We start from the raw sequence: 25453 nt of genomic DNA, 5'->3' as shown, positions 1-25453 counted from the left end.
TTGCAAAATTTCTTCATTTTCTTTCACAATTTACTTCAGAATAAGCCTTCCTATGTACATAAATCATCACTTTCTTGGCACCATGAACAGCCGAAGTTACTCTCCTCTTCAACAAACTCCTCATGGCATTTTTCACCTCTGTGTTCCTCACTGTGTAAATGATAGGATTAACAGGGGGGTGAGGACTGCAAAGAACACAGCCATCAATGTGTCCCCAGGGTAAGTGGTCACAGGACACCTGTAGGAGAATATGTAATGACCAAAAAAGAGTACCACTACTGTAAAGTGGGAGCCACATGTAGAGAGAGATTTGCACCATCGTTCAGAGCCATGGGATTTCAGGGAGCTCAGGATGACTACCTATGAGATGAGTAGCATGAAAAAATGAGCAAGCACATGCCACCAGTGTTCACTGACACCACCATTCCAAGCTTGTAGGTGTTGCTGCAGGCAATTTCCAACAGTGAGAAGAAATCACACATGAAGTGGTCAGTGGCATTGGGACTACAGAAAGTCAAGTCCATAGTGAAAACAATCTGCACCGTGGCATGTAGGAGCCCCCCAATCCAGGTCACCACCATCAGGAGCTGGCAGAGCTCCTGTTGCATGATGGTCGTGTAGTGCAGAGGCTTGCAGATGGCCACATAGCAGTCATAGGCCATGACAGTGAGGACAATGACCTCCGATGATGCCAGGAAGTGCCCCATAAAGAGCTGAGTCAGGCAGGCACCCCAGGAGATGTTTCTCTTCTGGTACAGCAGGTCAATCATAACTTTGGGGGTGGTAACAGAGGTGAAGGAGGCATCTATTAAGGATAAGTGTTTGAGAAAGAAGTACATGGGAGCCGAAATAGTGGGGCTGAGGGAAATGGTAATGACAATGAGCAGACTGGCCAGCACAGCAAATAGGGAAATGAACAGAAAGACAATAAAGAGTATTTTCTGCAAGGCTGAATCCTGTGTGAGTCCCAAGAGAACAAATTCAGTCACATTGTTGGGAGGCATGAGGACACCCAGTTAGGAAATAGCACCTTCCTGGGGCCTGAGTTACATACAAAGGAATAAAGAAAATACGTGTTAATCTTGAAAGCATTGTAACCTGAATCTTAGGAAAAAAACAGTGCAGTCACTGTATCTGTGGAGCATGTCCTTAACACTTTTGCCCTAGTACTTGTTTCAGGGTTTTCTTATTTTTTCCATGATGCTTTCCATCTCTTCAGATACATAGTACCTGCCACCTGTAAAACATCTATAGGGCAGTGTTAATGTGTAATTTAGTGAGAAAACACTGGGCTATCTACATGAGATCTGGATTCTCTTTCTGGTTTCCAACTCCACGTGACTCTGCAAAGTTATCTGAGTGTCCCATGCTTCTGCACCCTCCTCTGTGTCTGTGATGTTACAAATTGTCATTATCAGGTGTATCTTGTAAGCTGAGAGGTGCCACACACAAGTAAGAATTATTCCTTCTTCCATGAGAATTTACATTTGAAACTTTGGCTCTAACTGTCGAAAGAAGGACACCATCAATAGGTATCTATTATAAGCAGGGAGTTTATGGAAATATATATGAGCCACTGGTGACACATTCTACCTGGTTCCAACCAGAAGACATAAGCTATTCACCTGTGTTTCCTCACTTACCATAATACCTGGCATGATGTCTGCAGTATCTGAACCTATTAGGTAAGGAGTAAATTCTTGGTGAATTGTCATTTGCCATGAGTAAAATGTGACTGCTTCCCCAGACCATAAATTTAGGAGGAAATCAAGTGCTCTTTTTCCCCTGCTTTGTTTATCATTACTGTCTACTTTATGAGAAACATAAACGTTTGAAAGGAAGCTGCAGTCCAGGTTAATAGTTTCTGACGCCCTGTATGGTGTAAGTATGAAAATATTTAACTGCCTCTTAGGCATAGTATGTTACTGGGTCATTTTACTTTCAAGATAATTATGGTGTTTGTATATTGTTATTTTTTTCTTCAAAATTCTGTTCAACATACAGTTTAACATAGTCATATTCAGCAAATATACAGCTTCTGTAGACGTGGATAAAAGATTCTTGTATAGGTGTTCAATACACAAGGGTCTTTCATGCAAAGGAAATCCTTATTTTCAAAGTTCTAAGAGTAAGAATTTAATGTGATAAACAGAATGAAATCATTTTCTAGGTAAGATAGAGAGATAATGTAGTGTACATATATTATATATATATATAGGTGTATAACAGACTAATACAAACACATATAAAATATTTTACTTAAGATAAGTACCCATTTTAATTTCACTCATTCAATAAATATTTGTTGATTGCTTACCATGTTAATGTATGTTTGTTTATACAAAGTCATGAAGAGTTTTCCAGTTAAGTACACTCAATGCCTGAAATTCCATTACCAAACAGCAGCCAGAAGTCCATCCGTGATAGGAATGACATTTCTACTCCTTTATGTTTCTGCTACATGCCTTCTCATGCCTTCTTCTTCTTCTTCCCATAGCATCCTTTATCCATCATTGCTGGTTACAGGATACTTACATTACTAAGAGAATGAGAAATTTGGGGATGTAAATTTCCCAAAGAAAAGAAAAAAACATAAATATAATTGTATTCTGCAAAACATGGCTTTCCTTTCAAAGATAAATGGATAAAAAGGTTTATGTTTTAATTATCCACAAAAAAATGTTATATTTGAGTGGAAACAAAGTGCAGCAGCTTCATCGCATTTCCTTTTCTGGAGTGGCATCCCCCAATAGAGCAGAGAAATTTTACAATGTACATAATGTAAGAGTTAGACGTAATTGATAAAAGTGTATCAGAAATAACTATGAAGAAATATAAATTAGTTTTTCATTTTTCTTTGGCTCACAGTATTCATTCTAGGAATAAGCCCTGATGGAAAATATTTTCAAAGGAGAAAAATTATCATTTACAATTATGTTCAACATAAATATTAAGAGCTGTGTAACATTTAGAAATGATGTGGAATGTTCAACATCAGAGCAATGGATAATTTAAATCTAGGGCAGCTGTATGACTAATGTGTAGTTTTTAAGATCTTAGGCAATATCATAGAAACATTTTTAAGTTGTAATATAAAGTTGAGAAAATTTTGGATACAAATTTGAATTTTATCATTATTCTAACTAATTTATTTCAAACTGTTATTAAAATAAATTTGAATATATATCAATAAGAGAAAAAGACCTAAACTGTTTACTTCTAAATTAATAGTATTGTATTTGAGGCTACATTTCTTGCTGTTTTGTAAGCTGGAAAAGGGATTTCTATGTCAGGTCAGGATGAGGGGTGTTTATATGATTTGTAAAATCCATTTAAACCTGAGAGTCTAGGATTATTTGATTTCCTGGAAAAAAAATCTCACCTGTGTATTTATCTGACATAGGTCCATGGCCAGGGCCCCAGGCAGCACTTAGTTCACCAAGAAAGAAGTAAAGTTGTAGGACTTGAAAATGCCAACAAGTTCAGCTTCAATAAGTGTCTTTGTTGATTTACAGATGGTACCTTCGGATAAGCCTTAAAAGTCCTACCACATAATCAGTTTGTGGGCAAAATCTGTAAAGTTTCATAGCTGTGGCTAATAGGACTCAGGCTTATTTCACCATCATTAGCAAACCTTGCCAAGAGCCCAATTATTTCATGTAAGTTAACTGAACAGCAGAGGAGAACTTCACAGCACTCATCTTTCATTTTGAACTCCTCTTAAGTCTGCATGAAGACAAAAAATGTGATGAAAAAATAGCTTATATATTAGTTACTTGAAAACATATGAGTTTATTATGAAGTCAATATTTACTATTGTGTAAATTAAACACTTAAGTGGGTAGCTATGTGATTTTTAAATTTAATATAATAAATTTTTAATTGATTTACCACTTACACAAATCATAACTTAATTATTTATTTATTTAATAATTTTTGAGGTACACCGATTTCAATCATCTGTATTTATACACATATCCCTGTATTCCCTCAATCCCTTGACTCCCCCCCATCCTCCCTGTCCCAGTCCTCTAAGGCATCAACCATCCTCCAGTTGAATTCCCTTTGTTATGCAGCAACTTCCCACTGGCTATTTTACAGTTGGTACTATATATATGTCTATGCTACTCTCTCACTTCATCTCAGCTTCCCCTTCACCCCCTGCCCCCCAAACCTTGAGCTCTCCAGTCCATTCTCTGCATCTGTGTCCTTGCTTTTGTCTTGTCACTGAGTTCATCATACCATTTTTAGATTCCATATATATGAGTTAGCATACATTATTTGTCTTTCTCTTTCTGACTTACCTCACTCTGTACAACAGACTCTAGGTCTATCCACCTCATTACATATAGCTCCATCTCATCCCTTTTTTATGGCTGAGTAATATGCCATTGTATATATATGCCACATCTTCTTTATCCATTTGTTTGCTGATGGGCATTTAGGTTGCTTCCATGTCCTGGCTATTGTAAATAGTGCTGCAATAAACATTATGGTACATGTTTCTTTTGGGATTATGGTTTTCTCTGGCTATATGCCCAGTAGTGGGATTACTGGATCCTATGGTAGTTCTATTTTTAGTATTTTAAGGAACCTCCAAAGTGTTTTCCTTAGTGGCTGTACCAACTTACATTCGCACCAACAGTGCAGGAGAGTTCCCTTTTCTCCACACCCTCTCCAACATTTGTTGTTTCCAGATTTTATGATGATGGCCATTCTGATCAGTGTGAGGTGATTTTTAAACATTTTTTTCAGCTGCACATCATTAATTTATAATTATGAATCCTACTATAGTACTGCCACCTCACACCAGGTAAACTGTACAGAACTTCTTTGACTTAGTTCTTCCTCGTGCCAGTTCTGAAATTAGATTAACATGAAAATGATGAAACTAACTCTATTCTTCAATTATACTCAGAGACAGTAAAGTGCATTTTTCCAGTCATTTAAATTTAATTGTACAATATCCATAAAGAGTAGAAAAAATAGGCAGTAATATTAACAATTTGTAACAAGGAAATAAAAGGCAGGGAATAAGAATGCCATTTGCCAAGGGATAACAAGAAACCAGGGCACTAAATCCTGGACCAGGACACTGAAATTATTGTTTTACAGTTAAAGAGGCATGACAGGTGTATGCTACCACCGACCATAATGACCACTACAATCATGTATGTTCCAATATTTGAAATGATTTTGTAAATAAATTTAAATCAATTCAACTGAGGAGTATTCCTATGTAGATCAGCACTCATTCACCATGTTCAAATATGCTTGCATTAATCATAAGAAAAATAAGTTGTACATAACTCTCAGTTGGCTCTAGAGAATGTGTCACTTTGAGCAGCATGTGGCATGAAGGAAAAGGGTTTAAGAAGACTGAAACCACAGGCTCAAACCTAGTTTGACTGGGCATTCCAGTATTAGAGTCCAGTAATAATATGTGTGATGGCAGATGTCAGAGACAGTCTGAATGAGGATTTGAAAGTACCTAAAGAACCATAAGGAATATGGATTTTGCTGAAGTGTCATCATGAAAGCGTCATGAATTTGTCATTCAACTCTGGAATGAAAGCCAGAGTCAAATCAGAAAATTAGCATGTACTGACAGAGTCATCACTCCCAAACTTATAAAAGATTGAAATCAATTCAAAACAGCCCACTCAGTGACCATCCAACCTCCCCTTAAGTAGTTACATTTCTGGGTGGAGAGACTGGTTTAGAACCCCTACAAACCTTTCTAGTCCAGCTCCCAAAGCCCTAGAGAAGCATAAAAGGAAAAGAGTCGTGTTAGGTCTAAAGCAAGACAGGTTTCCATGAAAATGATTCTTCAAATGAGGAGTTCCTGGAACTGTACTGGTAAAGTTTGTTTCCAGAATACAAATCCAAAGACAGAGTGGTTTAACCCCCTGGAGCGACAGCGACACAGATTCTCAAACTTGATTGGTAAACCAGAATGAAAACAGGAGAAAACACATATGGATCTGATCATAGTTGATCAGAAATTGGTTGAAGGATGGTTTGATCTTTGATAGATTCAAGGAGTAATTTCACAAAACCAAATACCTGCCAAAGTGTTCTTATGGCAGCTTCATGCATTTCAACAGACAGATAAACATGTTCTCAAAGTAACAGAGCTCTCAAGGGCAGAGCTCATACTGTCTTAGTCCAATCCAAGGAATCTTTCATCCCAGAAAGACATCTCCTAAGTTGTCTACCAGAAATGGAAAGTTTTTGGGAGGTGGGTTGTCATCTCATAACTCCTCCAATTTGACTTCTAATTGAGGTAGAAGCAAATACAACAATATTTATAGCAATAAATAAATTGCCTTGAGCATAATCACAGAACTTGGAAAACTTCCAATTTACCTAAGTAAAGCTCTTGTAGCTATTGGGAAGCTGTTTAAGGTTACAGAAGATGATGGCATAGTGAGAAAGAGAACTCCTGTCTCCTGATCCTGAGGCTAGTGTTTTTACTCTCCATCATATTTTCATAACAATTGTATATTTCCTAAATATTTTTACATCATAGAGCCCATTGATTTCTTCAACAAAAGATATAGTACCCATGAGTGGGAGGCTGGAACTTTCTGTCAAAATAGGAGATTATGAACGCATCTATGATATATATACACATTTGTATTTTGTTAGCCAACTTCATGTACAAAAAAAGCAAAATTTAATTTACAACATAGTATTTGTTTAATTAAGAGATACTTTGGTCAACTGAGGAGTGATGATTCCTAGTGTGTGTGTGTGTGTGTGTGTGTGTGTGTGTGTGTATGTGTGCATATATACATATATATATATAAAATATATTCATATAAAATTTCCTAAAACACTTTTCAAAGAGGATTCCAGATTCAAGGAACTAAGTGTGAAGAAAACTTTCTAAGAGTGAAATTGTTTTATGAATTTATTTTACTGTGTGCCTCTGAAAAACATCTGCATTTAATTGCTACTAATAACTGTTAAATAAAGTATCACCTCCTATGACATATAATCAGAAAGCATTTTTTTATACCAAACCATAATGAAATAACTGCCTGAAGGAATTCTGCATAATGTAAAGATCTCAGACATGGAGTAAGAGTATTTGGGCTCAAAGCTGACTTACAAGTTCTATGCTCTAATTATTTAACATTTCAGATCCTTCATTTAATCTGTAAAATAAGAACATTAAACTTTATAATGCTGTTGTGACCATTTGGGAACACTAACATTTTCAAATTAATTTAGCTACAGTACAACTAATTTTTCTATTCACTGACAACTTTTACTCAACATACAAATATAAGTTTTGTAAAAGAAAGAAATCCAGTGGGGGGGACTCGAGGGGGGCGGAGCCAAGGAAGGCAGGGAATACGGGGATATGTGTATAAAAACAGATGATTGAACTTGGTGTACCCCCCAAAAAAATAAAAAAATTTAAAAAAAGAAAGAAATCCGAAGGGGGTTTTTACTTTTACTAAAAAAAAAAAAAAAAAAAAAAATACTAATCTTTGTGGGATTTAATTTTTTTGCATTTTTATTCAAGTATAGTTAATTTACAATGCTGTGTTAAATTCAATTATACAGCAAAGAGATTGTTATATGTATATACGTGTGTGTGTGTGTATATATATATATATATATATATATATATATTATTTTCCAGATTCTTATCCATCATAGGTAGCCATCGTCATCCTAATGTTGGTCTTTTGTTAAAGTGAAGTGGCATAACTTTAACTTTCAAAAAAGGAATAAACTTGTACAGCTGAAACCTATAATGCTACATGTGAGACAAGGCTACAGAAAATTTGACACCATCTTCTTGAAGGACAAAGTGAATCATTAAGGCCGCAGATAATTTTATTATCTATAGACCTAAACATAACACAGACAATCATGTCTTACTTGGAAGAGAGTAAGACTGAGTTTTAAAGACCCGGACTGGAAGTTTGTTGCTAAAACTTTTGAAAAGGTGTTGCATTCCAGTGTAATAGTTGCTGACACACTTTATGGGAGAAACACCTGTGATATGAGTCAAGAAAATTAGTAAACCTCTCTTGGCTTTAGTTTGCTTCTCTGTAAAATGGGGATGATGATAATATTGAAACTACCAGTTTATTACATACAAAATCAACTGAGGTGACTATGCCTGAGAGATAATAAGAGGTTCATCTAATGTAAATATATATATCAGACCTACAGAGCAACAATAGCTTTGGAAGATAAGCATATAACTTCTTATTGAAATTTGGAAGAAGATGTTTACATTTCTTGTTTCAAATGTTTCCTCAAATCGTGGTATGGAAAATGGAAACATTTTATTTATATTCAAGAAAAACTGTGAGCCATAAGGATAATTAAAAAAAAAGCAGATTACACCCAATTTCAACATTTCTGCCTTAATTTTTTTATGCCAAGAAAAGAATTAGAGATAGATTGTGAATTATCCTTTCCAGCTTTTGTGAGTGTCTCTCTTTTTGCTTTTGGTAAATTCATAATTCAGAAAAAAAAAATCAGTAGTGATTCCCCGAGTCATCTGTCCCTTCCCCATATATCTATCAAAGAATTTCTATCCCTTATTCACTTAACCACAGGCTAAGCAAAACTACAAGTTCTGAGATCCAAGCTCCTATGGAAAGTCCAATTTCATCCAATTAACATATTATGAAGAATTTAGCAAAGTAGCAGTAAGACTCTGTAGAAAAACATGCTCTACAGTCATCAAACTCGGGATTTATAGTTCTTTTTAGTACCTACCCTAAAGCAATGAACATGAACACTGAAGCCTTTGCAAAGTACATTATGTTATCAAAATGAGGAATAAATACCTAGACATTATATACATAACACTCGACAAGTGTTCATTTCTGGCCTTATTTCTATCATTGATCTAAAAAATTTCTTAGTTTTCTTTCACAATTTAAAACGAGTATAATCCTCCCTATGTATATAAATCATCACTGTCTTGGCACCATGAACAGCCTAAGTCACTCTCCTCTTCAGCAAACTCCTCATGGCATTTTTCACCTCATTGTTTTTCACTGTGTAAATGATAGGATTAAACATGGGAGTGAGGACTGCAAAGAACACAGTCACCAACTTGTCTACAGGGTAAGTGACCACAGGACATGTATAGGTGAAAATACAAGGACCAAAAAAGAGCACCACTGCTGTAAATTGGGGGCCACGTGTAGAGAGGGATTTCTGTTGCCCTTCAGAGCCATGGGATTTCAGGGAGCTCAGGATGACTATGTGGGAGATAATTAGCATGAAAAAAATTAGCAAACATATGCCCCCATTGTTAGTTGCCACCATGATTCCAAGCCTGTAGGTGTTGCTGCAGGAAAGATTCAACAGTGAGAAGAAATCACACCTAAAGTGGTCAATGACATTGGGACCACAGAAAATCAGGTCCATAGTGAAAATAATCTGCACAGTGGCATGTAGGATCCCCACAATCCAGGCAACCACCACCAGGAGCTGGCAGAGCCCTTGTCGCATGATGCTTGTGTAGTACAGAGGCTTGCAGATGGCCACATAGTGGTCATAGGGCATGACAGTGAGGATGATGACCTCTGATCCTCCCAAGAAGTGCTCCATAAAGACTTGAGTCAGCAGCCACCCCAAGAGATGGTTCTTCTCTGGTACTGCAGGTCAATGATCAATTTAGGGGTGGTGACACAAGTGAAGATGGCATCTATGAAAGACAAGTGAGTGAGAAAGAAGTACATGGGAGCTGAAAGTGTGGGGCTGAGGGAGATGGTCATGACAATGAGTAGATTGTCCAGCACAGTAAATAGGAAAATGAACAAAAAGACAATGAAAAGTATTTTCTGCAAGTGTGGATTCTGTGTGACTCCCAAGAGGACAAATTCAGTCACATTGTTGGGAGGCCTGAGGAGCTCCATTTAGCAAAAAACACTTTCCTGGGGCCTGAATTACCTACAAAGGAAAAAAGAATGATGCATATTAATCATGAAAGGATGGTGACCTGAATTTCTTAGAACAAAATTAGAGAAGTCTCTGTACATGGAGAGCATGTCCTTGGCACTTTTGCTCCAGTGCTTGTTTCAAGTCTTTCTTATTTTCTCCATGATGCTTTCTATCTCTTCAGACACCTAGTACCTGTCATATGTGAAACAGCTACAGGGCAATATTGATTGTGTAATATACTGAGAAAACACCAGGCTATCTACATGAGATCTGGATTCTCATTCTGGTTCCAACAACATGACTCCGCAAAGTTATCTCTTTGTCCTATGCTTCTGAGCCCTCCTCTGAGCCTGCCAGTTTACAAATTGTAATTCTCAGGTGTATCTTGTAAGCTGAGATTTCCCCCATGGAGGTAAGAGTTATTGCTTTCTTCATGCAAATTTACATTTGAACACTCAGCTCTAACTGTGGAAAGAAAGACACCATCAATAGAGATCTATCATAAGCAGACAGTTTAGGGAAATGTCTTTGAGTCCTTGCAACACATCCTTCCTGGTACAAGTCAGAACACAAAAGCTATTCAAGTGTGCTTCCTCACTTATCACAGTGCCTGGCATAATATCTGCAGTGCCTGAAATCCATTAGGTGATGAGGAAATGCTTGGTGAATTGCCTTCTCTATGAGTAAGAATACTCCTGCTTCCCCTCACCATACACCTAGGAGGAATCCAAGTGCACTTGTTCTCCTGCTCCGTTTATCATTACTCTCTATTTCATGAGAAACATAAACTTTTTAAAGAAATCTACATTCCAGTTTAATAATTTCTAACACACTTTATGGGGTAAGTGTGACAGTATTCTTGCCTCTAGAAAAGTGTAGGTTACTGGGCCATTTTACTTCCAAGATAATTACGGCATTTGTTAAGTGATATTTCTTGTTGTTCAAGACTCTGATCCACATACAATATAAATAGTGATATAGTGACATAACGTAAATGTACAGCATTGGTAGACATGGATAAAAAACTGTTGAATAAGTGTTCAAAACAATAGGATCTATCAAGTAAAGGAAATCATTACTTTCAAAGTTTTAAAAATTAAAAAAAAAATTATGTGGAAAACAGGAAGAAATAGCCTGCTAGATAAGATAAAGATAAATAATGTACTGGAAATATATAAAGAGACTAACACAAACTTATCACATCTATTACTTATTGTATGTACCTATTACAAGTTCATTCATTACAACAACTATTTATCATTAGTATGTACATTACTGTATGTTTGCTTACAGAAAATGATAAAAAATGTTCTTGTCACATGTCCTTAATCTCTGAAATTTTATTACCAAACAGCAGCAGCTCTTCCATCCACAAAGTGAATGACCTTTCCACACTGTTATGTCTCTGCTACATGCATTCTCATGTCTTCTTCTCCCATCTTCCCTTAGCAAACATCTTCCATCTTTCCTGGTTCCAAAATACTGCATTACTAATAGAGTGAGAAAGTTAGGGATATCGATTTCCCAAAGAAAAGGGAAGAGAATGAGTAAATACAGTACAATGTACTCTGCAAAAATATGTCTTTCCTTTCCAAGATAAATCGATAAAGACCTTTATATTTTAACTATCCCAAATGAAAAATTTATACTTATGTGTAAACAAAGTGCAGCAGCTTAACTGCATATCCTTATTGTGAGTTGGGATCCCTCAAGAGATTAGAAATGAGAATAGTGTACATAAGGTAAGAATTAGACATAATTAATGTGTTTTGGAAATAACTCAGAGGAAAAAATTTCCTTTTTTCAGTTTTCTTTGGTTCCACATACTCTTTCTAAAAGGGAACCCTAATGGAAAATATCTTTAAAAGTGAAAATTGATTATTAACAACATAATTACTTAGAGATGTTGAAAATTTAGAAACTACATAGAATGATAGTCATTGGAGAAATGGATAATTAAAATGTAGTGCATCTCTTTGATTAATGTATACTTTTTAAGAGAGATGCTAAAAAAATTGTGCAATATTTCAGAAAAATCCTTATGTTGTATTATTAAGTGGAAAAATTTTTGGATGCAAATTTGAAATATACAATTATTCCAACTAACATTTCTAACTAATTACATTATTCTTCTAACTAATATAAATATGTATCACTGAGAAAAAAACACATATTTTTACTTCCTAGTTGGTAATATTATAGTTGAGTCTATCTTTCTTAGTCTTTTGCATGCTGAAGAAGGGACTTAATCTCAGAATCATGAGGGTGAGGGGTGATTATATGATTTGTAAGCTCCATTTAAACCTGAGGGTCTATAATTATATGATTTCCTTGAAAAATAAAGTCTCACCTGTGAACACATCTGACATAGGTCCATGGCCAGAGCCCCAGGCAGCTGTTAGTACACCAAGAAAGAAATAAAGTTGTAAGATTAAAAATGTCAACTAATCAGCTATACCTTGTTGATTTATAAATAGTACATATGCATAAGGCCTTTCTCTTGAGCCTTAAAGTGCAACCACCTATCTTGTTTGTAGGCAAATTCTGTGAAATTTCTTAGCTGTGTCTAATCTGACCCCAGGGGTATTTCATCATCACTAGCAGATCTTGCCAACAACCCAATTATTTCATGTAACTTAACTGAATTTCAGAGGATAACTTTACCACTCATTTTTAATTTTGAACTCCTCCTCAGGTCTACAGAAAGACAAAACACTATGACAAGAAAAAAGAAAAACAACAAGAAGTCGACCACTTCTGAATCCAAGTATTTGGTAACCAATGAGAGTAATATGGAGTCTGAATACTGAGTAATTCATATCTTAAACATTTAGGTGGGTAACTATCTGATTTAATTTTTTTTCAATATGATATTTTCTTTTGTAATTGCTCTACCATTCACACTAATCATAAGTTTTAAATATTGTTTTCAGATAACATTTAGTGATAATTATAATCATTACGATAATGTTGCCACTTTACACCTGACAAAGTTTACAATACCTTTTCTTTTTTTTAATTTAATTTAATTTATTTATTTTTTAAATATTTTTGGCTGTGTTGGGTCTTCATTTTTCTGCATGGGCTTTCTCTAGTTGTGGTGATCTGGAGCTACTTTTTGTTGTAGTGCACAAGCTTCTCATAGTGGTCACTTCTCTTGCTGTGAAGCATGGTCTCTAAGCTCACAGGCTTCAGTAGTTGTAGAATGAGGACTCAGTAGTTGTGGCTCACAGGCTCTAAAGCACAGGCTCAGTAGTTGTGTCCCACATGTTTAATTGTTCCGTGGCATGTGGGATCTTCCCGGACCAGGGCTTGAACCCATGTCCCCTGCATTGACAGGCAGATTCTTAACCACTGTGCCACCAAGGAAGTCCCAATAGTTTTTTAAAGTAGTTGTAATTGTATCTTATGTCAATTCTGGAATTACATTAACATAATAACAATGAAAATAATTTCATTCTTTAATTATATTCATAGATGATAAATGCATTTGTCATTTAAATTTAATCACTCAATAGCCATATGGAATAGAAAAAATAGGCAGTAATATTCAGATTTTATAACAAGGAAATATAAGACAAAGATTAAGAATGCCATTTGCCAAGGGGAAATAAGCTAGGATACTAAATCCTGGACCAGGACTCTTATATTTTAATTGTTATTTATAGCTAATGTGTTATGATACTCTCATGCTGACACCAGCGGTAAGTCTTATTACAATTATCTACTAAAAGAAATAAATACCAATATTTGAAATATTTTGTAAATGAATTTAATTCAAGTCAACTCAGGAGCATTTCTATATAGATCAACACTCACTCACCATATTCAAATATGCTTGCTTTAATAAGAAGAAAACTAAATTGTACATAATTCTGGATTGGCTCTGCAGAATGTGGTCAGTGTGAGCATCATGTGTCATGAAGAAAAGAGGTTAAGAAAACAGAAAGCAGGTGACTCACCCTAGTTTGACTGAATACTCCAATGTAACAGTGTCGTAATAATATATATGATGGCAAATGCCAAAGACAGTCTGAATGAGAATTTGAAAAAATATAAAGAACATAAGTGTTATGGATGTTGCTGAACTGTCATTGTGAAAATATCTTAAACTCTTCTTTCAACTCTGGGTGATAAGCAGAGTCTGATCAGATAATTAGCATGTGCTGACAAAGTCATGTTTCCCAACTTCATAAAAGACTGAAAATCATTCACAATGGCCCATTGAGTGGTCATCCATCTTCTACTTAAATAGCTAAAGTGCTGGGTAGAGAGATTGCATTAGAACCCCTACATCTGTCTAGTCCAGCTTCCCAAGCCCTAGAGAAGCATAGAAGGGAAAGAGAGTGAAGTTAGGTCTAAATCAGTGAAGGTTTCCATGAAAATAATGTTTCAAGTAAGGAGTTCCTGGAGTTAAACCAGGAAAGTCTGTTTTTCAGAATACAAATTCAAGGACAAAATGGTTTCAAACCCTGGAGAGACAGACACACAGTTGTCCAAACTGGAAGGATAAACCAGAATGAAAGCAGGGGAAATTATATTTGGATCTTTTCATGATTGATCAGAAACCAGTTGAGGTGCAGTAAGACCTTTGATAGGTTCAAGGTCTAATTTCACAAAAATCAAATACCTACCAAATTGTTCTTATGGACAGCTTCATACATTTCAATAGGTAGAGAAACATGTTCTGAAAGTAATTAAGTACTCAAGAGCAGAGAATGTATTGTACTAGTCCATTCCCTTTCATCCCAGAAGGACATCTTCTAAGTCATTTGCCAGAAGTGGGAAAGTTTTGGGAGGTGGACTGTGGTCACATAATGCTTTCAATTTCACTTCTAATTGAAGTAGAATCAAATATAACAATATTTATATCAATATTAATATCAGCTTGGGCATAACCACAGGGCATGAAAACACCCTTCAATTTACCTAGGCAAACTATGTGTAGAAATAGGGAATACTCTTTAAGGTTATAGAAGAAGATGGTGGCATATTGTGAAATAAAACTCATGTCTCCCAATTCTGAAGCTAGTGTTCTTACTCTCCATCATATTTTCATAACCATAATATACCTGCCAAATATTTTTACATCATAAAGTTCATAGATTTCTTCAACAGAACATAGGGTAGCCATGAAGTGGGAGGCTACATATTTTAACACATCTATGACATATACACACATTGGTATTTTGGTACCAGACATCATTTTTGAAAGGAGCCAAAATAAATTCACAGCAAATTCTTATGTTAGGTAAGTTCTTTAGCTGAGACATACTTTCTTTGGTCTACTGTGGAATAATGCTTTGTTTGATATATCCCATATAAGTAATCTCCTAAAGCAGTTTTCAAAGAGGATCCAGATTCAAGGATTTAAGTGTAAAGCCAACTTTCTAATAATGAAATCGTCTTACAAATCTATTTTACTGAGAAGGAAAAGGATGGAGGTGAAACAGAGGGACGTGGAATGCATCCCTCTCCACAGATGCAATGGGAATACACCAAAAGATGCTATAATTTCCACAGAGAACAAACTGAACACAAGCAGATGACCTTAGGCACCAGAAAGGACCACAAGGATCCTGATGTAACTGGTAGAGAAGCATCTACGATGGCTCAAAGTGGGGGAAGCTGCTGAGCTGAGTCAGATGGGAGAGAGTGAGAAACACATGGAGGGTCTGCACCGCAGCTCAGCATTCCCGGACTGAGATGTCAATTCAAAGCTGAACAGAGGGTCCAGGAGCAGAAGCCTGGGAACCAGAGAGCTGGTTTAGCGTGAGAAAAATTGTTGCCAGTAAGGTGACGGACCAAAAGGACAGGAAGGAAGAGGTCTGTGATGAAGAGAGCCTGCCCCTGAGAGCTGCCCAGCCATGATGGCAGCTGGATGCTGCAGGCTCATGGGTGGGGGGGGGAGCCATGGGCATAGCCTCTCTCTCTCTCTTGCAGTGCCTGCAACAGGCAGTGGAAGGACCCCTGTGGGCCACCTAAGGCACTCAGGTATAACAAGGACCCTCAGGCCCTTGGGCAGGGCTAGCATAAAGCCCTGGAAAGCAGCTGAGATCAGGCTTGGAATGCTGAAAGCAGTAAGGCTGCTGAGAAAAAGAAGAAAAAAAACCTGGAGAGAGACCCAACTCTGAGACTTTCTGTTTACACCTGAGCCACCAGGGTCCCTCTGCAACAGGCACCTCCAAGCACAACTAAAATAACAGTGCACCACTGCTCACTCACTCCAAGGGGAAGGAGCCACTAGTGTACCCTCTCCCTCCCCACATAGCAATGCATACAGACTAACAATAAAGGAAGCTCTTCTGGTCACAGAAAAATACAAAAATCCCAAGGTGAGTAGAAGGACACTTACAGCTGAGACTATAAGGAAACAGAAATATTAGTCTCAATTCAATTGAACTGGTCCATTCTGGGACCAGCTCTGGTTTTCTTTTCTTTTCTTTTCTTTTTTTTTCTTGATTAATTACAATCTTAGTCCTAAGGGGTCTACAAGTTTTATAACATATTTTTTAATTCTATTTTTATTCTATTTTTATTTTTTGCCTTTTTATATACTTCTATTTCTAGCTAAGTTTTTGGTAGTATGGACTATATATCTCTCCTACCTACCTTTCATCTCTATCTTTTATACAGTTCTATTCCTTTCTTTTTATTTCCATATTTCTAGTCACACTACACTCTTCTGTTCTCCTGTCTTCCAGCCGTTTTAAGTTTATTATATCTTAACATACATATAAGCAACACAATTAATCTGCTTAGACTCCTTGCTCTGTTCTCCAGATGACACACCGCCTTGGTATTTAATATTAGGTTTTTGTCTTTATCTTAGTTCTTAGTACAATTGTCTAATTTCAATCTGAGAATCTCCATTCTCTCTGGTGGTACTCTAGCTCCATTTTATATGTGATCCTAGCTTACAATATCTCCCTGGATTAGTGTTTGTATGTGTAAGGTGTTATTTGTTTGTTTGTTTGATTTTGCTTTTGTTTCTGTTTTGTTCTGTTTTGGTTTTCAGTTTCTGTTGGGTTTCTCTTTGATATCTGATAGCATACTGGGGTTCTACTGTCTGGTCTTTCCAGAGCCTTAAGTCCTAATGGAGCCAGTAATTGTGTGTCTTATACATGCATGTGTTGCCTAGACTAATTATTTGTTTAACCCAACACTCAGACATTAGACTGGGGCTTGGACAGTCTTGCATAAACCCCTCTATCACTGGGACAAGCAACACCAGAAGTTTGGAATACCATGAGGAAACAAAGAAACACCATGCAGGCAAAGGAGCAGGAAAAAAAATAAAAAACCCACCAAAAAAAAAAAAAAAAAAAAAACAAATAAATGAGGAGGAAATAGGAAAAATGCCTGAAAAAGAATTCAGAGTCATGATAGTAAAAGTGATACAAAATCTCGATAACAAAATAGAGAAAGTACAAGAAACAGTTCATAAAAACTCGGAAAAACAAACAGCAATGGATAACAAAATAACTGAAATTAAAAATACTCTAGATGCTATAACCAGCAGAATGACTGAGGCACAAGAATGAATAAGTGAGTTGGAAGATAGAATGGGGGAAATAACTGCCACAGAGCAGGAAAATGAAAAAAGAATAAAAAGAATAGAAGACAGTCTCAGAGACCTCAGCGATAACATTAAGCATACCAACATTCGAATTATAGGCATCCCAGAAGAAGAAGAAAAAAAAGAAAGGGTCTGAGAAAATATTTGAAGAGGTTATAGTAGAAACCTCCCCAACATGGGAAAGGAAATAATTAACCAAGTCCAAGAAGCACAGAGAGTCCCATACAGAATAAACCCAAGGAGAAATACACCAAGGCACATATTAATCAAACTAATGACAATTAAACACACACACACACACACACACACACAAAACTATTAAAAGCAGGAAGAGAAAAACAACAAATAACATATAAGGGAAAACCCATAAGGATAACAGCTGACCTTTCTACAGAAACTCTGCAGGCCAGAAAGGAATGACAGGATATACTGAAAGTCCTGAGAGAAAGAAACCTAAAGTCAAGAATAATCTACCCAGCAAGAATCTCATTCAGATTCGACAGAGAAATCAAAAGCTTTACAGGTAAGCCAAAGTTAAGAGAATTCAGCACCACCAAACCAGCCTTACAACAAGTGCTAAAGGAACTTCTCTAAGTAGGAAATGCAAGAAAAGGAAAACACCTACAAATACAAACCCAAAACAATTCAGAAAATGGTAACAGAGACACATGTGTCAATAATCACCTTAAATGTAAATGGATTCAATGCTCCAACCAAAAGACACAGACTGGCTGAATGGATACAAAAACAAGACCCTTCTATATGCTGCCTACAGGAAACCCACTTCAGACCAAGGGATACATATAGATTGAAAGTAAAGGAATGGAAAAAGTTATCCCATGCAAGTGGAAGTCAAAAGAAAGCTGGAGTAGCAATACTCATAGCAGATAAATTAGACTTGAAAGTAAAGACTACTGCAAGAGACAAGGAAGGACACTACCTAATGATCAAGGGATCCATTCAAGAAGAACATACCACAATGGTAAATTCTATGCCCCTACCATAGGAGCACCTCAATACATAAGGCAAAAGCTAACAGCCATAAAAGGGGACATCAACAGTAACACAATAATAGTGGGAGACTTGAACACCCACTTACATCAATAGGCAGATCATCCAGACAGAAAATCAATAAAGACACACAAGCTTTAAATGACACATTAGACGATCTTGAATTCATTGATATTTTTAGGACATTCCAACCAAAAACGACAGAATACACTTTCTTCTCAAGTGCACATGGAACATTTTCCAAGATAGAGCACATCTTGGGTCACAAATCAAACCTCGGATAATTCAAGAAAATTGAAATCATATCAGGAATTTTCTCAGAGCACGATGCCATAAGACTAGATATCAATTACAGGAAAAAAAAACCTGCAAAAAAATACAAACACATGGAGGCTAAATAACTCACTATTAAACAACCAAGAAATCATTAAAGAAATCAAAGCGAAAATCAAAAATTATCTAGAAACAAATGATAATGAAAACACAACAACCCAAAACCTATGGGACGCAGCAAAAGCAGTTCTAAGAGGGAAATTTATAGCAATACAGTCCAACCTTAAGAAACAAGAAAAGTATCAAATAAACAACCTAGCCTTACACCTAAAACAATTAGAAAAAGAGGAACAAAGAAACCCCAAAGTGAGCAGAAGGAAAGAAATCATAAAGATCAGAGCAGAAATAAATGAAAAAGAAAGGAAGGAAGCAAAAACAAAAATTAATAAAACTAAAAGCTGGTTCTTTGAGAAGATTAACAAAGTTGATAAACCATTAGCCAGACTCATCAAGAAAAAAAGGGAGAAGATGCAAATCAACAGAATTAGAAATGAAAAAGGAGAAGTAACAACGGACACCGCAGAAATACAAAAGATCATGAGAGACTACTACAAGCAACTATATGCCAATCAATTGGATAACCCGGAAGAAATGGATACATTCTTAGAAAAATACAATCTTCCGAGACTGTACCAGGAAGAAATAGAAACTGTGAACAGACCAACCACAAGTACAGGAATTGAGGCAGTGATTAAAAATCTCCCAACAAATAAAAGCCCAGGGCCAGATGGAATCACAGGCAAATTCTATCAAACATTTAGTGAAGAGCTAACACCTATCCTTCTCAAAATACAGCAGAAGGAGGAACACTCCCAAACTCATTCTATGAGGCTACCATCACCCTGATACCAAAACTAGGCAAAGATGTCACCAAAAAAGAAAATTACAGACCAATATCACTGATGAATATAGATGCAAAAATCCTCAACAAAATACTAGATAACAGAGCCCAGCAGCACATTAACAAAAATCATATACCATGATCAAGTGGGGTTTAGCCCTGGGATGCAAGGATTCTTCAATATACTCAAATCAATCAATGTGATACATCATATCAACAAATTGAAGGATAAAAACCACATGATCATCTCAATAGATGCAGAAAAGGCTTTTGACAAACTTCAACATCCATTTATGATAAAAGCTCTCCAGAAAATGGGCATAGAAGGAAATTACCTCAACATAATAAAAGCCATATATGAGAAATCAAAACCCAACATCGTTCTAAATGGGGAAAAACGGAAAGAATTCCCTCTAAGAACAAGAACAAGACAAAGGTGTCCACTCTCACCATTATTATTCAATAGTTCTGGAAGTGTTAGCCACAGCAATCAGAGAAGAAAAAGAAATGAAAGGAATTCAAATTGGAAAAGAAGTAAAATTGTCACTCTTTGCAGACAACATGACTTACACATAGAAAACCCTAAAGTCTCTACCAGGAAACTGCAGGCACTAATTGATGAGTTTTGTAAAGTAGCAGGATACAAAATTAATGCACAGAAATCTCTTGCATTCCTATACACTAACAATGGAAGAGCAGAAAGAAATTAAGGAAACTCTCCCATTCACCATTGCAACAAAAAGAATAAAATACCTAGGAATAAACCTGCATAAGGAAGCAAAGTTCTCTATGCAGAAAACTTTAAGACATTGATGAAAGAAATCAAAGATGACACAAACAGATGGAGAGACATACCATGTTCTTGGATTGTAAGAATCAACATAGTGAAAATGACTGTATTACCCAAAGCAATTTACAGATTCAATGCAATCCCGATCAAATTGCCAATGGCATTTTTCACAGAACTAGAGCAAGAAATCTTACGATTTGTATGGAAACGCAAAAGACCCCGAATAGCCCAAGCAATCTTGAGAAGGAAAAATGGAGTTGGTGGAATCAGGCTTCCTGACTTCAAATGATACTACAAGGTCATAGTGATCAAGACAGTATGGTACTGGCACAAAAATGGAAAGGAAGACCAATGAAATAGAATAAAGTACTCAGAAGTAAGCCCAAACACATATGGGCACCTTATCTTGACAAAGGAGACATGAATATACAATGGAAAAAAGACAGCCTTTTCAATAAGTGATGCTGGGAAAATTGGACAGCAACATGTAAAATAATGAAATTAGAACACTTCCTAACACCATACACAAAAATAAACTCCAAATGGATTAAAGACCTACATGTAAGGCCAGACACTATAAAACTCCTGGAGGAAAACATGGGCAGAGCACTCTATGCCATCCATCAAAGCAAAATCCTTTTTGACCCACCTCGTAGAATCATGGAAATAAAATCAAGAATAAACAAATGGGACCTCACGAAAGTTAAAAGCTTTTGCACACTGAAAGAAACCATAAACAAGACTAAAAGGCAACCCTCAGAATGGGAAAGAATAGTTGCCTATGAAACAACAGACAAAGGATTCACCTCCAAAATATACAAGCAGCTCATTGCAGCTTAATAGCAAAAAAGCAAATAACCCAATCCACAAATGGACGGAAGACCTAAATAGACATTTCTCCAAAGAAGATATACAGATGGCTGACAAATACATGAAAAGATGTTCGACGTCACTCATCATCAGAGAAATGCAAGTCAAAGCCACAATGAGGTATCACCTCACACCCATCAGAATGGCCATCACCACACAATCTGGAAACCACAAATGTTGGAGAGGGTGTGAAGAAAAGGGAACTCTCCTGCACTGTTGGTGGTAATGTAAGTTGGTACAGCCACTGTGGAAAACACGTTGGAAGTTCCTTAAAAAAACTAAAAAATAGAACGACCATATGATCCAGTAATCCCACTCCTGGGCATATACCCAGAGAAAATCATAATCCCAAAAGAAACATGTACCATAATGTTTATTGCAGCACTATTTACAATAGCCAGGACATGGAAGCAACCTAAATGCCTATCAGCAAATGAATGGATAAAGAAGATGTGGCATATATATATACAATAGCATATTACTCAGCTATGAAATAGGAATGTGATGGAGCTATATGTAATGAGGTGGATAGACCTAGAGTCTGTCATACAGAGTGAAGTAAGTGAGAAAGAGAAAGACAAATATTGTATGCTAACTCATATATATGAAATCTAAAAATGGTACTGATGCACTCAGTGACAAGACAACAACAAGGACACAGATGTAGAGAATGGACTGGAGAACTCGAGGTTTGGGGGGCGGGGGGTGAAGGGGAAGCTGAGACGAAGTAAGAGAGTAGCATACACATATATATACTACCAACTGTAAAATAGATAGCCAGTGGGAAGTTGCTGCATAACAAAGGGACTTCAACTTGAGGATGGATGATGCCTTAGGGGACTGGGACAGGGAGGGTGGGGGGGAGTCGAGGGAGGGAGGGAATATGGGGATATGTGTATAAATACAGATGGTTGAACTTGCTGTACCTCAAAACCTGGTAAAATAAAATAAATAAATAAATAAATAAATAAATAAATAAATAAATAAATAAATAAATAAAATTAATTAATTATAAATAAAATAGTTATTTAAAAAAATTATTTTACTGTATGCTTTTGAAAATCACCTACATTAAATTGATACTAATAATGGTTAACCTAATAGTGTGTCACTTCCTGAAGCATAAAATCAAAAATAATTTATATAGCAAGTCATAATCAAATACTAACACCAGGGAATTCTGTGTAATGTAAACGTTATAGGATGTGGAATAAGGGTATTTGGTCTCAAAGCTGACTTACATGTTCTGTGATCTAATTATTTAACCTTTCTGATCCTCCAATTTTTCTGTATATGAGAACACTAAAGTTTACTTTTATTAATTTGTTGTGGCCATTCGAGAGCACTTTAAAATTTTCACCTCAGTGTAAATACAGTACAGTTAATTTTTATACTCACTAACAACTTTTAGTCAACAGAACAAGAAATCCAACATAATTTTAAATATTGGGTATATCACATGTGTGCCAAGAGGGTAGTGGCAAGTGTCTTCTTTCCATTTTCTATTTCACATCATCCTAGATACCAGGAGGCCATGCAGCTTTCTGAGTTCCAGCTGTTAACATACACAGCTAGATTATATATATATATATGTGTGTGTGTGTGTGTGTGTGTGTGTGTGTAATCAGAAAGGATAATTTTCAGTTAATATAAATACAGAGATGTTCTGATGAAATGCTGTTTTTCTTCTGATATGCATTGAAATGGTTGAAAGAGTTTTAAATTTGGATTTAGAACAGTGCAGATATGAATACTAGCTCTGTCTCTGATAATTGAGTGGATTATTTAACTTCTTTGAATTTAACTGTTCTTCATCTGTGTTATGGGAATAACCACCATAACAATACCATGCAGAGGTGACATTAATATCAGGTGAGAAGTATGGGAAGAGCTCTCTAGTAATAAAGTATAAAAATGTAAAAGTCATAATAGATATGAAATCTTCATATTGGGTCATTTATTATCTGAAATTGCATTCCTGTTTAATAACATTCTAATGGCATTGTTTATCTCTGTATTCCTTCCTGTGCAGGTAACAGGGATTAACCTGGGATAGCAAGAGTGTAGGGTACTGCTCTGGCTTTATCCACTGGAAAAACAGCTCCTGGTAGCAGATACATAACAATACAGGGCACAAAGAACAAGACAACAGCTGTGATGGGGGAGTGATGGGGGAGCTACAGGGAGACAGGACTTTTATCCTCCCTGCAGAGCTGAGTCCTCAAGGAGCACAGGAGGACCACTTAAGATACCAACAACATTACAAAAGTGATCATAGGGATTCCCCCACCATTGACAGCAACCAAGAGACCAGCCAGGACAGTGTCAGTGCAGGCGAGTAGTGTCAGTGCAGGCGAGTATTATCAGGGGAAAATGTCACACTTGAAGTGATCCATGATGTTGGGGCCACAGAATTGGAGCCAGAAAATCATGAGAATCTGTCCCATAGTGGGCAGAAAACCCAGTATCCAACACACCAGCACCAGGAGGTAGCATGTGTGGTGGTTCATGGAGGCCACATAGTGCAGAGGTCTGCAGATGGACATGGAGTGATCACAGTCCATCACCACAAGGAGGTTAACCTCTGAAGCTCCCAAGAAATGTTCAATAAAGAGCTGTATCAAGCAGGCACTGAAGGAGACATCTTTTGAATCAGAGAGCGAATCAGGTAGCATTTTAGGAATTATGGAAGAGAAGTAACAGATATCCATCAAGGACAAGAAGGCCAGGAAGAAATACATCAGGGACTCCAAAATCTGGCTGCAAAGATGAGGGTGAGTCGAGGATTATCCACACTCCAGTTATATTAAAACTTCTGCAATTCTGCAGCCAGAGTGTGGATAATTTTTGACTCACCTTCATAGTAACCATAATGAGCAGGTTGCCCATGACAGTGAGAATGTAGGTGGTAAGTCATACCAAAAATACAAGTAGAATTCCCTGCATCTGAGAGTTCTGGGTAAGTCCCATTAAAATGAACAGAGTCACAGTCATCCTGTCTTCTTCCATTTCAGTGCTGATGATGCATTCAGAAGTGGGGAATTAACCTGAAAAAGTATTTTCCTGATGGAGATTAGAGAATGGTTAGGGGAATGAACTCTGTCTCTTGCTGCTGCAGCTGATCATAGGGTTGCAGTGTCTACTTATTATTTTCTTCCTTCACAATCAATTCTATTCTTGTCCCTTCAGCTTCTGCTAGCACCACAACTGATCTCAGTGACTTAGCTAAAGATGTAGCCCAGAATTTTACTCCTGAAAGGTCTAATCACATCTTCAATATGTCATTCTTGGGCCAGGGTTCCTGTATTTTCTCATTTACTGTCACAATTGGACAAGAGTAGCAAGAGGTAGCCAAGCACATCACTTGAGAAACAAAATGTTCTTTCTTGCCACCACTGTGTTAAAGCATCTGAATTTCTACCTGATGATCAGGGTCAATTACCTCTGCCAGAGTCATAGAAAGAGCCTTTTCTCTGAATTGTTACAGAGAGCAATCCTTCTAGTGCTAGGGTATTCAGATTTAAGTTACACTGTTGTAAGGGGGCATTTGATGAAAAAAGAAAAGAAATCCTTTATAACATAATTGATCCAATATATCAACTAACTCTGAAGCTTTCCACAATTTTGAAGTTTGCAGTTATGTTAGCCAATCAACAAATATCCTTAAATTTCAAAACAATTTTAGGTGATTTTTCTGTCAGTGACAACCAAAAGTTTTCTAACTGAAATCTCCTGATTTTAAATGTACATATGAAATTGGACCAATTTATAAGTCCTTTTACTCATTTACATTATATCTGTCTTTGAACCAGCACAACATAATTTTAAGTGTAACCGTATACTTTGCATTGTCATCTATGATGACTGATTACTCTTTCAAAATTTAATTGCCATTAGTATATCTTATGCTTCCAAATGAACTTCTAGAATAAAGGGAATGTTGGTTATAGTTTACTTTTATGAGGAAAAGAGTACACTATATGTTTACCATTGTTCCCCCAAATATATATACTGAACATACTGTCAATATTTAAAAAGATATTTAAAGTCACAAAGTAAGTTATTTTATTACATTGATTACTTCATATATTTCTACCTCAGA

The 25453-nt window shown here is 36.5% G+C and overlaps 1 protein-coding gene and 2 pseudogenes across 1 annotated transcript; all 3 read right to left on the bottom strand.

Moving 5' to 3' along the window:
• Positions 1-356: 356 nt before the first annotated feature.
• Positions 357-1004, bottom strand: LOC130848626 (olfactory receptor 4C13-like). The gene has a single exon (XM_057727058.1). It carries the CDS (start codon positions 1002-1004, stop codon positions 357-359), a length of 648 nt encoding a protein of 215 aa, XP_057583041.1.
• Positions 1005-8976: 7972 nt separating this feature from the next.
• Positions 8977-9902, bottom strand: LOC130848294 (olfactory receptor 140-like; annotated as a pseudogene).
• A 13402-nt stretch (positions 9903-23304) lies between these two features.
• On the bottom strand, positions 23305-24360 carry LOC130848625 (olfactory receptor 4C12-like; annotated as a pseudogene).
• Positions 24361-25453: the final 1093 nt, after the last annotated feature.

The sequence above is a fragment of the Hippopotamus amphibius genome, chromosome 3 (assembly GCF_030028045.1).
Source record: "Hippopotamus amphibius kiboko isolate mHipAmp2 chromosome 3, mHipAmp2.hap2, whole genome shotgun sequence".
Taxonomy (NCBI): domain Eukaryota; kingdom Metazoa; phylum Chordata; class Mammalia; order Artiodactyla; family Hippopotamidae; genus Hippopotamus; species Hippopotamus amphibius.
Note: the sequence above shows the minus strand (reverse complement) of the source record. Positions and strands in the feature narration are given on the sequence as shown.